The sequence below is a fragment of the Ranitomeya variabilis genome, chromosome 2 (genome assembly GCF_051348905.1).
Source record: "Ranitomeya variabilis isolate aRanVar5 chromosome 2, aRanVar5.hap1, whole genome shotgun sequence".
NCBI classification, from domain to species: domain Eukaryota; kingdom Metazoa; phylum Chordata; class Amphibia; order Anura; family Dendrobatidae; genus Ranitomeya; species Ranitomeya variabilis.
In genome coordinates, this window is record NC_135233.1 from 1014300683 (window position 1) to 1014318309 (window position 17627).

At 41.6% G+C, this 17627-nt stretch overlaps 1 protein-coding gene across 1 annotated transcript in view; it reads left to right on the forward strand.

The window, feature by feature from the left end:
- Nucleotides 1-3088, forward strand: part of LOC143808529 (alpha-1,4-N-acetylglucosaminyltransferase-like) — a 92184-nt gene extending 89096 nt beyond the window's left edge. Inside the window, exon 3 of the mRNA XM_077291291.1 lies at nt 1894-3088. Coding sequence (XP_077147406.1) covers nt 1894-2463 — 570 coding nt within the window. The 3' untranslated portion in view covers nt 2464-3088. The remainder of the gene's footprint in view (nt 1-1893) is intronic.
- The last annotated feature ends 14539 nt before the right edge of the window (nt 3089-17627 follow it).

Consider the following 17627-nt stretch of genomic DNA (forward strand, 5'->3'; position numbering starts at 1 on the left):
TGATTGTTGTCCTATGGACAAACTGTCCCACCTCAGCTATAGATCTCTGCAGTTCATCCAGAGTGATTATGGGCCTCTTGGCTGCATCTCTGATCAGTCTTCTCCTTGTTTGAGATGAAAGTTTAGAGTGACGGCTGGGTCTTGGTAAATTTGCAGTGGTATGATACTCCTTCCATTTCAATATGATCGCTTGCACAGTGCTCCTTGGGATGTTTAAAGTTTTGGAAATCATTTTGTATCCAAATCAGGCTTTAAACTTCTCCACAACAGTATCACGGACCTGCCTTTTGTGCTCCTTGGTCTTCATGATGCTCTCTGTGCTTCAAACAGAACCCTGAGACTATCACAGAGCAGGTGCATTTAAAAGGAGACTTAATTAAACCAGGTGGATTATATTTATCATCATTAGGCGTTTAGGACAACATTGGATCATTCAGAGATCCACAATGAACTTCTGAAGTGAGTTTGCTGCACTGAAAGTAAAGGCGATAAATAATATTGCACGCCCCACTTTTCAGTTTTTGAATTTCCACAAAAATTGAAAGTAACCAATAAATTTCATTCAACTTCACAAATTGTGTTCCACTTGTTGTTGATTCTTCACCAAAATACTTTCGCAAGGAATTGTGTCTGCTTTGCCAACTCATCTTAAAATTTAGGACAGTCTGTAGAAATAACATATTTTTTCCAGTATCTGTAAAAACAATATCTTTGAATCTGGTGGCATGTGTAAAGATTATTCCTATTTTAATTTTGATTTATTTTAAAGCACCACTCCAATTTTTTTATTGCAGGGCTGGAGTGTTTCTTTTAATATAAGGCCTTATACCAAACTGCCACTGTATTCACCTTGTATCATCGCCGCTCCCTTCAGTCTCCAGCAGATTGAAATTTCTCCAGTGTCTGATGGAGCGAACTGGAGGTCACTTAAAGGGAACCTGTCACCCCAAAAATCGAAGGTGAGCTAGGCCCACCGGCATCAGGGGCGTATCTACAGCATTCTGTAATGCTATAGATAAGCCCCCGATGTATCCTGAAAGATAATAAAAAGAGGTTAGATTATACTCACCCAGGGGCGGTCCCGCTGCGGTCCGGTCCGATGGGCATCGCGGTCCGTTCCAGGGCCTCCCATCTTCTTACAATGACGTCCTCTTCTTGTCTTCATGCTGCGGCTCTGGCGCAGGCGTACTTTATCTGCCTCGTTGAGGGCAGAGCAAAGTACTGCAGTGCGCAGGTGCCGGGAAATGTCAGAGAGGCCCGGCGCCTGCGCACTGCAGTACTTTGCTTTGCCTTAAAAAGGGCAGACAAAGTACGCCTGCGCCGGAGCCACAGCGTGAACACAAGAAGAGGACGTCATCCTATGAAGATGGGAGGCCCCTGCCCAGACCATGATGCCCATCGGATCGGACCGCCCCCCAGGTGAGTATAATCTAACCTCTTTTTCTCATCTTTCAGGTTAGATCTGGGGCTTATCTACAGCATTACAGAATGCTGTAGATAAACCCCTGATGCCGGTGGGCTTAGCTCACCTTCGATTTTTGGGGTGACAGGTTGCCTTTAACAGTGCACATCTCTGAGATCCTCGTTTTGGCTCTCACAGTTTTGAATTGAGAGCTTGTGACCATTACTTCTGGCCAGTCAGAAGTTGTGGTGACAAGATTGACATGAGTAACATCAATAGAAGGTGAAGATGGTGGCAGATCTTAGATTAGAAGCACCACTCCAGTGCTGAAAAAACAAAAACGCTGGAGTGATGCTTTAAGGTTCACTGTTGAGTACTACTTACCTTTTAGTGACCACATAGTATATCACTAATGCTACATCAAAAATACAAATTTGTATAATAGTATTCTTATGTTGGCACAAACTTTCATGTATCCATTTTATTTTCAGATTAATTCACAGCAGCAGTCATTCTGGACCCATGTCAGCTCTGATGCCTGCAGACTTGCATTGATCGGGAAGTATGGTGGCATTTATATGGATACAGATTTCATCTCAATACAAACCATTCCTTTCAAGGACTTCTTGGCTGCAGAATCTTCCAAATACACTAGCAATGGCATTTTTGGGTTTTCACCTCATCATGATTTTACCCAGAAATGTTTGGAAGACTTTGTTAAAAATTATGACAGTAGAATATGGGGACAGCAAGGCCCACTTCTCTTTACCCGTATTTTAAAGACATTCTGTAACTTACCAGAATTTGTTGGTTCTGAAGATGCCATATGTGGAAACAATACTTTGCTCAATCCCCAGCGTTTTTACCCTATCATTTGCCCAGAATGGAAAAAGTATTACGAGGTTTGGGACAAATTTCCATCTTTCAATGACTCCTACGCTTTGCATCTCTGGAACTTCATGAATAAGGAAAAATTAACTATGGTACCTGGTAGCAAAACATTAGTAGAACACCTCTACAAACAGTACTGTCCTTTCACATATAATGCAACATTTAGCTGAACCTCTTTTTGCACATCAGCTCTGGTTATCCAGATATTAATTGTGAAATTATATAAATAATTTGTCAGATCTTATACAAAATCAGCTGCATTAGACATTTTTATATTTTATTGTGTACCAACTTAAAAAAAAATAAATAAAAAAATAAAACAAGCAAAAAAATCCTTCAACACTCCTCAACCCAAGGTCGGATTTAGGTTGGTTTCACATTAGCGTTTTGAGGAGCCTCTAGCTCTCTACTCTACTTCTGCATGCGGCCTGCGAACCTATCTTTAACATTAGAGAGTCCAAAGTCAGATGCAGCACACCATTGCAAATGAGTTCAAAAAGTGTTCAAGTTTAATAGCCCATTATGGCGACATTTCAGCTCATGGAGAGCCTTTCTCAAGCAAGGTAATGGTGTACAAACATGGTAGTTATCATGCAGACAATTGAAGCATACTTAATAGTATTTGTGCAAGAAGGTTATAACAGCTCATGAGAGACAGTTTACATAAAGTGCAAATAGTGGCCAAAAATAAGTGCAAGTGTAATAAAGTGCAGTGCAATAATATACAAACATGAGATAACATACAGTAAAAGATTCAATGTTAATTAGCAATCTACACTCAGCTGCATTTCATGAATCATTTCATGGCTCACCCCATCCTGCAATCACATATGCACGCCAGAGCAAGGCAATATTGCCTTACGCAGGCGTGTACTCAGGAGGACAGAGAATGAACTTCAATCCAATAATGCAGCCAGCATGCAGCCAGCGGGTAAGGAAAGGGTGAATCAAACACCCGAAAACCCCGCCCATATCACCCAAAACTGGTCCCGCCAAATTCAGGTGACAGGTTCCCTTTAAAGGGGCATAATCCCTCATACACTCCTGTTCGATGTCTCATATGGTATAGGTTCATAACCCAACAGTGCTGGGATGGCCATAGTTAACCCATAATGGTACGTACGCCCCCCCATTTGCTGGGGCTGGTCACATACCATAAAGGACCAAGGGAGACCAATGCCCTGTGACAGACATGATCGCATCCTCAGTTACCACTGGGAACATCAACCAAATCTCCAATAACCGTGAGAAAAGAGAACCACCAAAAATGCCCACTCGGATTCCATTTTATTCACATATCCAATAAAACATAACAAAAATAAATTTAATGAAAACAGCATTCCAATAGTTGACTTCATGAATAGGGTAAGCCATGAACCCTGATCTTCAGAGAAAAAAATTCTTCTTTCATACTTCTCAATATATCTAGAAGATAGAAAACATAAAAAACAATTATAATTAATACCATCACATTGCTATACCCATCAGAGAGGCAAGACCCCAAGTACAGATGAAATGAAATATATACTGCAATTCTAATATAATGTTACTTGCAACTTGAAATCCACATTTAAACCATGTGGCTTCAATGTGTTTAGTCTTCGAATCCACTTAAGTTCTCTGATCTTTAAAAGTTTAACCCTGTCACCTCCGCGTCTCAATGGGGGTATATGATCAATAATCCTGAACTTCAGATTTTTCTGTGTATGTCCACAATCCATAAAATGTTTAGAAACCGGCAAATCACACTTTTTCTTTCGTATGGCATACCTGTGGTGATTTATGCGTGTTTTGAAATCCCACGTAGTTTCACCCACATACCCCTATTTACACGGGCACTCCAAAAGGTAAATTACATAATCACTTGAGCATGTCAAAAAAGTGATTAATAGTAAATTTTTCATTGGTGACCGGATAAAAAAATGATCACCCTTCAACATGTTACTGCAATTGATGCAACTGAGACAAAGGTAGCAACCTACTCGCCTTTTTCCAGTAAGGGAAGGTTGGAGTGAGGATTTTCTAGGGCCCATATCTGAGTGAACAAGACTATCTTTTATATTCCTAGACCTTTTATATGATATTAATGGTGGATTCCACATTCTCGGGAAGGCAGCGGCCCATCATTGGCCAATGCTTCTTAACAATGCACACCACCGAATTGTTCTCATCTCCATACCTTGTAATCAGTGGAATTCTTTTCATGTTTTTTTCTTTTTTATCGCTACACAAGAGAGTGTCTCTATCCATATTTTTTACTTTGTACTCACATTTTTTCAAAATCCTGTCAGGGTAACCCCTTTGTTTAAATTTCCTAGTCATTGATTCAAGAGAACTTGTCAAATTATTGTCATCACTGACTATTCTCCTAACCTGTAAATACTGACTATATGGCAATGCTTCTATAAACCCCTTCACCCCCGGAGCTTTTTCCGTTTTTTCGTTTTCGGTTTTTGCTCCCCTCCTTCCCAGAGCCATTTTTTTATTTTTCCGTCAATATGGCCATGTGAGGGCTTATTTTTTGTGGGACGAGATGTACTTTTGAACGATACCATTGGTTTTACCATGCCGTGTAATAGAAAACGGGAAAAAAATTCCAAGTGTGATGAAATTGCCAAAAAAGTGCAATCTCACACTTGTTTTTTGTTTGGCTTTTTTGCTAGGTTCACCAAATGCTAAAACTGACCTACCATTATGATTCTCCAGGTCAGTACGAGTTCATAGACACCTTACATGTCTAGGTTATTTTTTATCTAAGTGGTGAAAAAAAATTCCAAACTTTGCTAAAAAAAAATAAATAAAAAATTGTGCGATTTTCCGATACCCGTAGCGTCTCCATTTTTCATGATCTGGGGTCAGGTAAGGACTTTTTTTTTTTGCGTGCCAAGGTGTCGTTTTTGTTGATACCATGTTGGTGCAGATACGTTTTTTTGATCGCCCGTTATTACATTTTAATGCAATGTCATGGTGACCAAAAAAACTTAATTTTGGCATTTTGATTTTTTTTCTTGCTACGCCATTTAGCGATCAGGTTAATCCTTTGTTTTTTTTGATAGATCGGGCGATTCTGAATGCGGCGATGCCAAATATGTGTAGGTTTGATTTTTTTTATTGTTTTATTCTGATTGGGGCAAAAGGGGGGTGATTTGAACTTTTATATTTTTTAAATTTTTGTTATATTTTTAAACACTTTTTTTTTAATTTTGGCATGCTTCAATAGCCTCCATAGGAGGCTAGAAGCAAGCACTACACGATCGGCTCTGCTACATAGAGGTTAAGTACAGATCACCTCTATGTAGTAGAAATGGTGGTGTACTTTGAACGCCGACCACAGGGTGGCGCTCAAAGCAATCGGCCAACAACAACCATAGAGGTCTCAAGGAGACCACTGGTTGTTATGGCAATGCACCGCTGACCCCCGATCATGTGACGGGGGTCAGCGGTGCGAGCACTTCCGGCCACGCGGCCGGGAGCGCTAGTTAAATGCCGCTGTCAGCGCTTGACGGCGGCATTTAACTAGTTAATGGGCGCGGGCGGATCGCGATTCCACTCGCGCTCATTGCGCGCACATGTCAGCTGTACAGAACAGCTGACATGTCGCGGTTTTAAGGTGGGCTCACCGCCGGAGCCCACCTTAAAGCAGGGGATCTGCCAGCTGACGTACTATTCCGTCAGCTGGCAGAAAGGGGTTAATCTACGAGGATGGTGACTATCACATTTGAGTAGACTGTTTTTATCAGTGGCTTTTATAAAAACTTCAGTGGATAATCTCATATCTTCACACTTTACTAGTACATCCAAAAATGTTATTTCTTTTTCAGAGTATATTAATGTAAATTTAATATCTTCATTTAAACCATTAAGAAATATTTTAAATTCCTCCAATTCCACAATCGTACCTTTCCATAGGAGGAAGACATTGTCTATGTATCTCCACCACTCCACAACATTGCGGTAGTGGTGGGACACATAGACGAGGTCCTCCTCCATGGCTGCCATAACCAAATTTGCATAAGCGGGTGCCATGTTGGCACCCATGGCCATCCCCCTCATTTGCATAAAATATTCGTCTCTAAACAGGAAGTAATTATTATTCAATACCACCTCCAAAAGTCTTAGAATAAATTCAATTGTATCCAAATTGTATTCAGTACTCACAAGCTTTCTGTGCACTGCTGCCAGACCTACCTCATGACCAATGGATGTCTACAAGGAAACTACATCAAAAGATGCCATTAAAATTTCTTTAATCAATTTTAACCCTCTCAAGTTTACCCAAAAGGTCAGTTGCATCTTCCACAAAAGATGATGTCTGTCTAGATAGAGGCCCTAAAATTTTGTCAAGAAAAATACCTATATGGCTAAATATCAAATCACTGCCTGACACAATGGGTCGGCCTGGTGGATTAATCAAAGATTTATGAATTTTTGGTAATATATATATTACCGGTGTGACTGGATTCTCCACTGTCAAAAACGTATAAAGATCTTCATCTATAATATTAGAATACTTAGCTTCATCCAAGATTGTTTTGATTTTACCTATGACCATGAATTTAGGGTCACCCGACAACTTCCTGTACACATCCCGATCAGATAACTGACTTACAATTTCTGCCTCATACTTAGATGTATCCATGACAACGACAGCACCGCCCTTATCTGCTGATTTGACGGTGATGCCGCCATCATGGACCAATTCCCGCAGTACCATGCTTTCCTCCCGGGTCATATTAGGATTTTTGAAAAATGTCCTGTCCTGAGTTTTTTTCAAACAATCTATATCCCTGTTAACAGCCAAAATAAATGCATCAATAGCAGGTACATAAATGGCGGGTATAAATTCACTCCTGTTGAATAACATAAGTTGTTTCAATCTGAAAACAGCCCCAGTGGAATCATCAGTACCTGCATTTTGTGAATACCAGTATTTTAACTTAATGGCTCTGAAAAATCTAAATAATTCCATTTCCAATTCAAACCAGTCAATATGTCTACTGGGGCAAAAATAAAAGCCCTTACTCAATACTGACAGTTCATGTACATTCAATGACCTAGAAGAAAGACTTACCACATTATTTAGTCCTTTTTCATTGCGGTCTGTCTCTGTGGAAGGATCGGGCTTTTCTGCCTCTTGTCTCTTTTTTCCACACCGGTGTTTTCTGCCACCTCTCCTGGTCCTCTTATGCTGTATTCCATTAGATCCTCTAAAAAAATAGCATTGTCAGAATATGAATAAACAGTAGTCGGCCCCCTTGATTGAAAACTAGTTGGAGAGACACCTCTGTCCGGTTGATATTTTTTAGATTTCAAAATTTGAAAGTCATCTTTCTGCCAATTATAAACTTTCCCAAGGCGATAATCCTCAGGCTATGTTCACACGGTGCGGTTTTTGCTGCGGATCCGCAGCGGATTTGCACTGCGGATCCGCAGCAGTTTTCCATGTAGGTTACAGTACAATGTAACCCAATGGAAAACAGGACCCGCTGTGCCGACGATCCTTTTTTCCACAGGCAAATCCGCAGCGGTTTTGCCTGCAGAAAAAAGAAGTACCATGTCAATTCTTTCTGCGGATTCCGCTGCGGGTTTCCAGCAGCACCAATAGGAAACTGCATTTGGAAACCCGCAGTGGAATCCGCAGAAGAAAAAGGATGAAAAACCGCAGCTAAAATCAGCGCTGAATTTAGCTGCGGTTTTTTAAAACAGGACCTGAAAAAAAAAGGATGAAAAAAAGGAACGTGTGAAAGTAGCCTCAGAGTCTCTATTCCACTTCCTCCTTTTAATATCCTCCAATTTCTCCCTACTTTTTTTCAAGCGAGAATCAGTCATATCCTTAAACTGTTTCCATGCATCATCATTCATAATTTCTTTTAATGCAGTCTCTGTTACAGCAATATTCTTATATAAATCTTGAATCTCCCTCTGCAGGTATTCCATGTTAAGAAGCCATAGATCCATAGCATATTTGTTTGATAAAGAGAAAAAACGTTCACAAAAAAGTGATCCATTGAAAACAGGTTTGGACGGATGTTAGATCTCAGACCCCTAGGTATCCTTTTATGGGTATAATATTCTTTCAAAGTCATAAGATGCAGCTGAAGGGTTATCATGTAATCTTTTACAAGAAAAACCATACTTGCGTTTTAAATCCATAAGAGATGGATCACTCAAAAAAGCAGTATCTTTAACATTAGGTACGCAGGTCGTGCCGCTGTATGCGGATGCTTCTGCATGCGTCTTTTTAACGATGCGGTGACCAGCATAGGACGCAGCTTGTAGCAATTTCTTTTTTTCTCTGCATCGTCAAAACGACGCATGCGGAAGCATCCGCATACAGCGGCACGACCTGCGTACCTGGATTAAGAAGTAGGAGGAGCTAGAGGCGGAGGTGTGGCTGAGGGTGGGGCTTCACGGAGGAAGTCCGCAGCCCTCTGCAGATCCTCAAAACGCTAGTGTGAAACTAGCCTTAGACGAGCATATGAAAAATTGTCCAACATTCATCCAGGTGATATGTAGGTGGTATGAGGTCTTGAAGACAATATATTCAGTCTAAGGGGGACAACACGCAATGTCAATTAAGACAATGTACATGTATATGTAGAAATTAAAAATTACATTTATCATATGTTTTGGAGGTCCCCCTGGGTAGAACTGTGGGTAAGTGTATCAATGGCACAACCTTTATCCTAGATTTCCAAAAAAGGAACCATATCAAGAATCACTTGACTCACATTGAAATCTACTGTATATGTATATGGGCATCTGTTATAATACAGGTCTAAAAATTATAATTCTGTTTTAGACAACTTAGATTATGTTTATATATCCAATATAGTTCCAAACCATTTTGTGTCCGCAGTGTGGTGGTATAAAATCCTTATTTTAGCTTAATACATTACCAGGTTAGGGTACACAAAATTATTTTTTACAGTAGATCATTCAATTATACTAGTACAAGGAAATGTTTCCTCAAGGAAGACAGCAAGACAGCAAAGTACTATATAAAGAGAACTTTCATAGAACTTCAAGAAAGATGATGAACTTTCATATAATTTCTAAGAAGATATGCTGTATGGAGAAGTAGCAAAGCGCAGTTGTCCTGGAGTCCAAAATATTACAATTGATCAATCGAATGCAGAATTATATTGAAGTCATTATATGAAACTGCAAAAAAAAACATTAGACCCTACCCCAAAAAATACTATTGAGTAGAGATGAACGAATATTTCAATATCGCCAAATATGCAATATTCGCCAATTAATTAGTCGAATATTCATCAAACATAACTGAACGCCATTCAGCTCAATGGTAGGCAAAAACAAAAGCATGCACAGCACCTTATATTGGCCCCAAATGCTGACAAAACACATCAAATGAGGGACAGATACCAGGAAAGTGGCCTCAATACACCACAATACTAATTGCAGCATGGCACTGCAGCAATCAGCCAGGCATGAAGAATCGGGGTCAGGGACAGCATTTTCAGCTTTCAATTGAACATCACAGTAAGAGGAGGTGCGTAAGGGATCAGGGGTTGGCCTCCTGTGCTGGGAGCCCTTATACCACATGCAACAGCACAACCTGCTTTCATACTCAGCCACACTCAGGTGGCTCAAATATATTATACATTTTGTAGACTACTATTGTCAGAAAAGTCTAAGAATAGTAGCAAGGAGTCAAGGAAGTGGAGGCCTGACGGTCTTGGAGGCCTACTGCTACAGGCAACACGCATGAAGGAGACCCAACCAGGAGTCTACAGTTTTGCAAAAATTAAAGGCAGACACCAATAAAGTGGTATCAATTGCAATAAAGTAGAATCTGTAAAGCGGGAACCGACACCTCTTCTACTACAGTCAACCCAGCAGATGGAGACTGTAACAGGCAAGGTGGTGGAAACACTGTTACATATCCATCTCAAGGCCTGGAAGGAGCAATACTAGGTGGCCAAATCCCTACTCAGACAAGTGGCAGCAGGTAAAAAATGTGACCCAATGAAGTACAACAGGTGACACCAGGTGCTACTCCATTGCTGACCTACAGAAGGTGACCGCTGACCCCCTCCAGTGGGTAAGCTACTATGGCCCAAAGGAGGGATAAAAAATGCAGGCACTGTAGGGACTCTGGAACCACGGTGCAGAGTGGCTTGTTATTACACTGCGGCTTTAAACTTGGGGCCTAATGGTGAAATAGAGCTGACTCCCATTAGTACCCTTTACAGCTACTACGGTGACAGACTTAGCTCTTAGGTGATGACAGTGATAATTACCATATGGATTTTGACATATGACTATTGTACCAATTAGAGATATCATTTGGTATATTAGTTAGTTAAAGGGAACCTGTCACCTGAATTTGGCGGGACTGGTTTTGGGTCATATGGGCGGGGTTTTCAGGTGTTTGATTCACCCTTTCCTTACCCGCTGGCTGCATGCTGGCCGCAATATTGGATTGAAGTTCATTCTCTGTCCTCCGGAGTACAAGCCAGCACAAGGCAATCTTGCCTTACACAGGCGTGTACTCCGGGGGACAGAGAATGAACTTCAATCCAACTTCAAAACAATGTTGCAGCCAGCATGCAGCCAGCGGGTAAGGAAAGGGTGAATCAAACACCTGAAAACCCCACCCATATGACCCAAAACCAGTCCCGCCAAATTCAGGTGACAGGTTCCCTTTAACTATGTGGTTCAAAACTGTGAAAAAGGTACTGTTTATATCTTATATACCCAGAATAATAATCCTTAGTATTGTGAACTAGTTTGATGTTATCTTGTAAATTACTAAACTTTTAGGCTTTCATCTCTGTACACCTTTATTGCTTGTAGTAAATAAATAATCAATTGGTTCAAGTTACCATTGAGTCTTCATCTTCTGTGCCGTTGCATCCGCGTTCCTGTTTACACTGTCCTGGGTCTGCATTGCTTTCACTGGCACTGTCAATCTGTGGAGGGCAAGATGGATTCAATTAACAGGAAATACTATCAGAAATTGTATTTTTTTGTGAGGAATCTGAAGTATCAAAGAAATTTGCAACACAGAATCTCAAGAAAATTTGTGAAAATTTGTGAACTGAAGGCTACTGTCCATGAGGCATGGACTAAGATTCAATATAAAATCCTGCTGAAGATTGTGTCTAGCTATGCATCACATTTGCAGCAGGTCCTAACAACTAAAGGGCTCTACTAAATAATAGAGGTGCTGCCATGAAGGGGTGGAATAATTCTGAGACTACTTTTCGTGATGAGCTATTGTATTTAGGCCATGTTCACGTGATGGCTAAAAGTTGCAACTTTATAAACTCATATGAAAATTCTTTTGAGATTGAACATGTTTTTGTTGTCTCCCAACATCTTAAGATACCAGTATTAATTTTTTTAATCTATCTAATTGTGAGAAAGTCCACTTGGAACACAGACTTTGATTTGCAGATTCTAAACTTTTCAACTTGATCTTTCTATACTTGCATGGATTATGTTTTTTTTATTTTTCCTCAGAAAGATATCAAATGAGTTGCTATTCTATCAGTCATTCCAATTATCCACATGCCATTATAATAAGATTATCCCACCCACAACACCTGCAATATTATTTTCCCTTACAGAATATTTTAATGGGAAAATTTTGTTTCTATTTTTTCATCATTCCCATTTCATTAACATGTCCATTGATCCTGTGATGTTTCAAATTTCTGCGACTTTTAACTTTTGCTTTTGCAATTACAATGTTCACGAGTGTATGAAGTTTTACATTTACCATTCTTGCATAATGAATAAACTTTTAAAAATATTTAGCTTTTGTCTCTGCATCTCAAGACCCATACCATTTTTATTTTTCCACTTATGGTGCGGTATGAGGCCTTATATTTTTGATAGCTTATGTTTTTATTCATACTACAGAATTTTGTAGTGGATTTTTTTCTATAACTCTTCAACAATTTTTAGGAGGCAGGATGTAAAATTAATAGCAATTTTGTCCTTGCTATTTAGTTTTTCTTTACATTTTTTTAAATTAAAAACAATTTTGTAAGGGGAAATCAAATATGATTCTTAGATTTTTCTTTTGGGATTTTTTTTCTCAGAACACTTTAATGAATATTTTTTTTACAATATTAGTGTCAGGGGTCAAGTTTCCCCCTCTCCCCCGGTGGGAATCTCGGGCCATCTCCGCTGCGGTCTCCCATTCTTCTCCTGCCACAGTGGAGCCTGCTCAGCGGAGACGTCAGTCCCAGCGTCTCGCTCAGGCTGACTCTGTACAAAAGTTACTGCTGCTTCTCCTGCTTCTGCTATTGAAGCCAGTGTTGGGCAGCGGAGAGCAGATGCTTCTGGGACTAAGTCCTGCTTTTCCCGTTCTGAGCATGCCCAGGGTAAGATCTCTCAGTGGAGATCGAGGGTCACATGTTCAGATACTGCAGTCTAATCTATTGGTCCTTCTAGGAAGGTCCTGTAGGTGCGCAGGCTCTGTAGCAGCCTCTCATTGGTCTTCCTAGGAAGGTCCTGTATGTGCTGCAACTATTTAAGGCTCGCATGGCCACACGGCCATGCGCTAATGTCTTTCTAAAGTTATGTTATTTAGGGGCCCGGCTGAAATAAGCCCTTAGAATGCTGGCACCTCCGGCGAGGAGATTGTGTGTGCATGCATGACCACTGACTGCTCTCATTTGAGTAGTTAGCCTGTGCCTCTGTGAAGTCAAACAGGACACAGAGCTTTGCTTTCTCGGCTACTCTGTGAAACTAACAGAGCTAGTTCATACCGCCATATAGTGCCGCTGCGAACGCATCTACTTCAATAAAACATTTATATTTACTCAGTGCGTTCTGCTAGCCCTAACAGTACACTAGTGCCAGGGTCTGGCTAGTAAATGGCGGACGATCAGCATCTACAGCGGTATGTCCAGCAGCTGGAGGGTAGGTTGGCAGCTCTAGAGTGTACAACCTCAGCTGTGGACGTCACTGCTGTCGCTGTTCAGGCTGCGAGTGTAGCTGCAGCCAGTTTGTCCGCTGCCACCCCTGCTCCATCTATATCCCGTCTCCCGCTTCCAGACAAGTTTGCTGGTGATAGTAAGCTATGTCGGGGATTCGTGAGCCAGTGCTCCATACATCTCGAGCTTCTGGCTGCACGTTTCCCTACAAAACGTCAATACTTCCATTACAAATCACACATCAGACTATCCCTTTCACGTTAGCCATGTCTCCATCCCACCAGGAGTTAATTTCCCTTCTTGTCCTTCCCGAGGGAATGGATGAGATTCTGTTGGGCATACCCTGGCTCCGTTTCCGCTCCCCACATATTGAGTGGACCTCAGGGAGGATATTGGGTTGGAGTGAAGCTTGTAAGGGCAGATGTGTGAAAGAGTGCGTTCAGGTTTCCACCACTGAGATACCTGCAGATCTCTCTTCTCTTCCCAAATGCTATTGGTCCTATGCAGACGTCTTCTCCAAAAAGGCTGCGGAGACCCTTTCGCCTCACTGTCCCTATGACTGTCCTATTGATTTCTTGCCTGGATCAGAACCTCCTCGGGGATGTGTCTATCCCCTCTCTCTCCCGGAAACAGAGGCTATGTCCCAATACATCCAGGAGAATTTGGTAACAGGGTTCATTAGGAAGTCAGTGTCACCTGCAGGGGCGGAGTTCTTCTTCGTGCAGAAGAAGAATGGAGAGTTACGTCCTTGCATAGATTATAGGGGTCTTAACGCCATCACCGTAAAAAATAAGTACCCGCTGTACCTCATTTCTGAGCTTTTTGATAGGCTTCGGGGAGCAAGGGTATTTACCAAATTAGATCTGCAGGGTGCGTATAACCTGATTCGCATCCGTGAGGGGGACGAATGGAAGATGGCTTTTAACACCAGAGATGGGCAATATGAGTATCTGGTAATGCCCTTCGGGCTCTGTAATGCCCCAGCAGTCTTCCAAGACTTTGTCAACGACATCTTCCGGGATATGCTCTCCACCTCGGTCGTAGTCTATCTGGATGATATTCTCATCTTCTCTCCAGATATTGACTCCCACCGGAGAGATGTTGGCAGAGTCTTTGACCTCTTACAGGCAAATTCTCTTTATGCAAAGATGGAGAAGTGTATGTTTGAGCAGGAGTCTTTACCTTTCCTGGGCTATATCATCTCAGCCCAGGGATTGGCTATGGATCCTGCCAAACTACAGGCTGTGATGGACTGGCAAGAACCCCATTCTCTTAAAGCGGTGCAGCACTTTATGGGGTTCATTAATTATTATCGCCAGTTCATTCCGCACTCCCTTGGTAGCCCTCACCAAGAAGGGAGCAAATCCCAATTTGTGGTCTGAAGAGGTCTCCAGGTCCTTTTCTTCTGTTAAATCTCATTTTGCTAGCGCTCCCATCCTATATCGTCCCGATGTTGATAAGCCGTTCATAATGGAGGTGGATGCCTCTTCCGTTGGTGCAGGAGCAGTCCTCTTCCAAAAGGATGCTAAAGGACGGAAGCATCCGTGCTTCTTCTTTGCCAAGACCTTCACACCAGCAGAGAGGAATTATTCCATCGGGGACAGGGAGTTGCTGGCAATGAAGTTGGCTTTCTCGGAGTGGAGACATCTCTTGGAGGGGGCTTGTTTTCCCTTTCAAGCCTTCACGAACCACAAAAACTTGTTATATTTGCAAACAGCCCAGTGGCTAAATTCTTGCCAGGCCAGATGGTCCTTGTTCTTCTCCTGGTTCCACTTCTCCCTCCATTATCTCACTGGGGAGAAGATCATTCATGCTGACGCCCTCTCTCGCTCTGTTGTGGCATCAGGAGGAGGAAGAAGAGCCTCGGCTTATTGTCCCTTCAGAGAGCCTGAGAACCGTAGCTCTGGTTTCACTAGAGTCTGTGCCTCCGGGCTAGACTTTTGTGCCCATTAACCCCTTCATGACCTTGCCGTTTTTTGCAATTCTGACCAGTGTCCCTTTATGAGGTAATAACTCAGGAACGCTTCAACGGATCCTAGCGATTCTGAGATTGTTTTTTCGTGACATATTGGGCTTCATGATAGTGGTAAATTTAGGTCGATAATTTCTGAGTTTATTTGTGAAAAAAGTGGAAATTTGGCAAAAATTTTGAAAATTTCGCAATTTTCACATTTTGAATTTTTATTCTGTTAAACCAGAGAGTTATGTGACACAAAATAGTTAATAAATAACATTTCCCACATGTCTACTTTACATCAGCAAAATTTTGGAAATAAATTTTTTTTTTGCTAGGAAGTTATAAGGGTTAAAATTTGACCAGTGATTTCTCATTTTTACAACAAAATTTACAAAACCATTTTTTTAGGGACCACCTCACATTTGAAGTCAGTTTGAGGGTTCTATATGGCTGAAAATACCCAAAAGTGACACCATTCTAAAAACTGCACCCCTCAAGGTGCTCAAAACCACATTCAAGAAGTTTATTAACCCTTCAGGTGTTTCACAGCATCAGAAGAAACATGGAAGTAAAAAATAAACATTTAACTTTTTAGTCACAAAAATGATCTTTTAGCAACAATTTTCTTATTTTCCCAAGGGTAAAAGAAGAAACTGGACCACGGACGTTGTTGTCCAATTTGTCCTGAGTACGCTGATACCTCATATGTGGGGGTAAACCACTGTTTGGGCGCACGGCAGGGCTCGGAAGGGAAGGAGCGCCATTTGACTTTTTCAATGAAAAATTGGCTCCAATCTTTAGCGGACACCATGTCGCGTTTGGAGAGCCCCCGTGTGCCTAAACATTGGAGCTACCCCACAAGTGACCCCATTTTGGAAACTAGACCCCCCAAGGAACTTATCTAGAAGCATAGTGAGCACTTTAAACCCCCAGGTGCTTCACAAATTGATCCGCAAAAATGAAAAAGTACTTTTTTTAAACACAAAATTTCTTTTAGCCTCAATTCTTTCATTTTCACATGGGCAACAGGATAAAATGGATCCTAAAATTAGTTGGGCAATTTCTCCTGAGTATGCCGATACCTCATATGTGGGGGTAAACCACTGTTTGGGTGCACGGCAAGGCTCGGAAGGGGAGGCGTGCCATTTGACTTTTTGAATGGAAAATTAGCTCCAATCGTTAGCGGACACCATGTCGCGTTTGGAGAGCCCCTGTGTGCCTAAACATTGGAGCTCCCCTACAAGTGACCCCATTTTGTAAACTAGACCCCCCAAGGAACTTATCTAGATGCATAGTGAGCACTTATAACCCCCAGGTGCTTCACAGAAGTTTATAACGCAGAGCCGTGAAAATAAAAAAATAATTTTTCTTTCCTCAAAAATGATTTTTAGCCCAGAATTTTTTATTTTCCCAAGGGTAATAGGAGAAATTGGACCCCAAATGTTGTTGTCCAGTTTGTCCTGAGTACGATGATACCCCATATGTGTGGGTAAACCACTGTTTGGGCGCACGGCAGGGCTCGGAAGGGAAGGCACGCCATTTGGCTTTTTGAATGGAAAATTAGCTCCAATCGTTAGCGGACACCATGTCGCGTTTGGAGAGCCCCTGTGTGCCTAAACATTGGAGCTCCCGCACAAGTGACCCCATTTTGGAAACTAGACCTCCCAAGGAACAAATCTAGATGTGTGGTGAGCACTTTGAACCCCCAAGTGCTTCACAGAAGTTTATAACGCAGAGCCATGAAAATAAAAAATAATTTTTCTTTTCTCAAAAATGATTTTTTAGCCCACAATTTTTTATTTTCCCAAGGGTAACAGGAGAAATTGGACCCCAAAAGTTGTTGTCCAGTTTCTCCTGAGTACGCTGATACCCCATATGTGGGGGAAAACCACTGTTTTGGCACACGTCGGGGTTCGGAAGGAAAGTAGTGACGTTTTGAAATGCAGCCCAGAATTTTTTATTTTTGCAAGAGTAACAGGAGAAATTGGACCCCAAAAGTTGTTGTCCAGTTTCTCCTGAGTACGCTGATACCCCATATGTGGGGGTAAACCACTGTTTGGGCACATGCCGGGGCTCGGAAGGGAAGTAGTGACGTTTTGGAATGCAGACTTTGATGGAATGGTCTGCGGGCATCATGTTACGTTTGCAGAGCCCCTGATATGCCTAAACAGTAGAAACCCCCCACAAGTGACCCCATTTTGGAAACTAGACCCCCCAAGGAACTTATCTAGATGTGTGGTGAGCACTTTGCACCCCCAAGTGCTTCACAGAAGTTTATAACGCAGAGCCGTGAAAATAATAAATGTGTTTCCTTTCCTCAAAAATATTTTTTTAGCCCAGAATTTTTTATTTTTGCAAGAGTAACAGGAGAAATTGGACCCCAAAAGTTGTTGTCCAGTTTCTCCTGAGTACGCTGATACCCCATATGTGGGGGTAAACCACTGTTTGGGCACATGCCGGG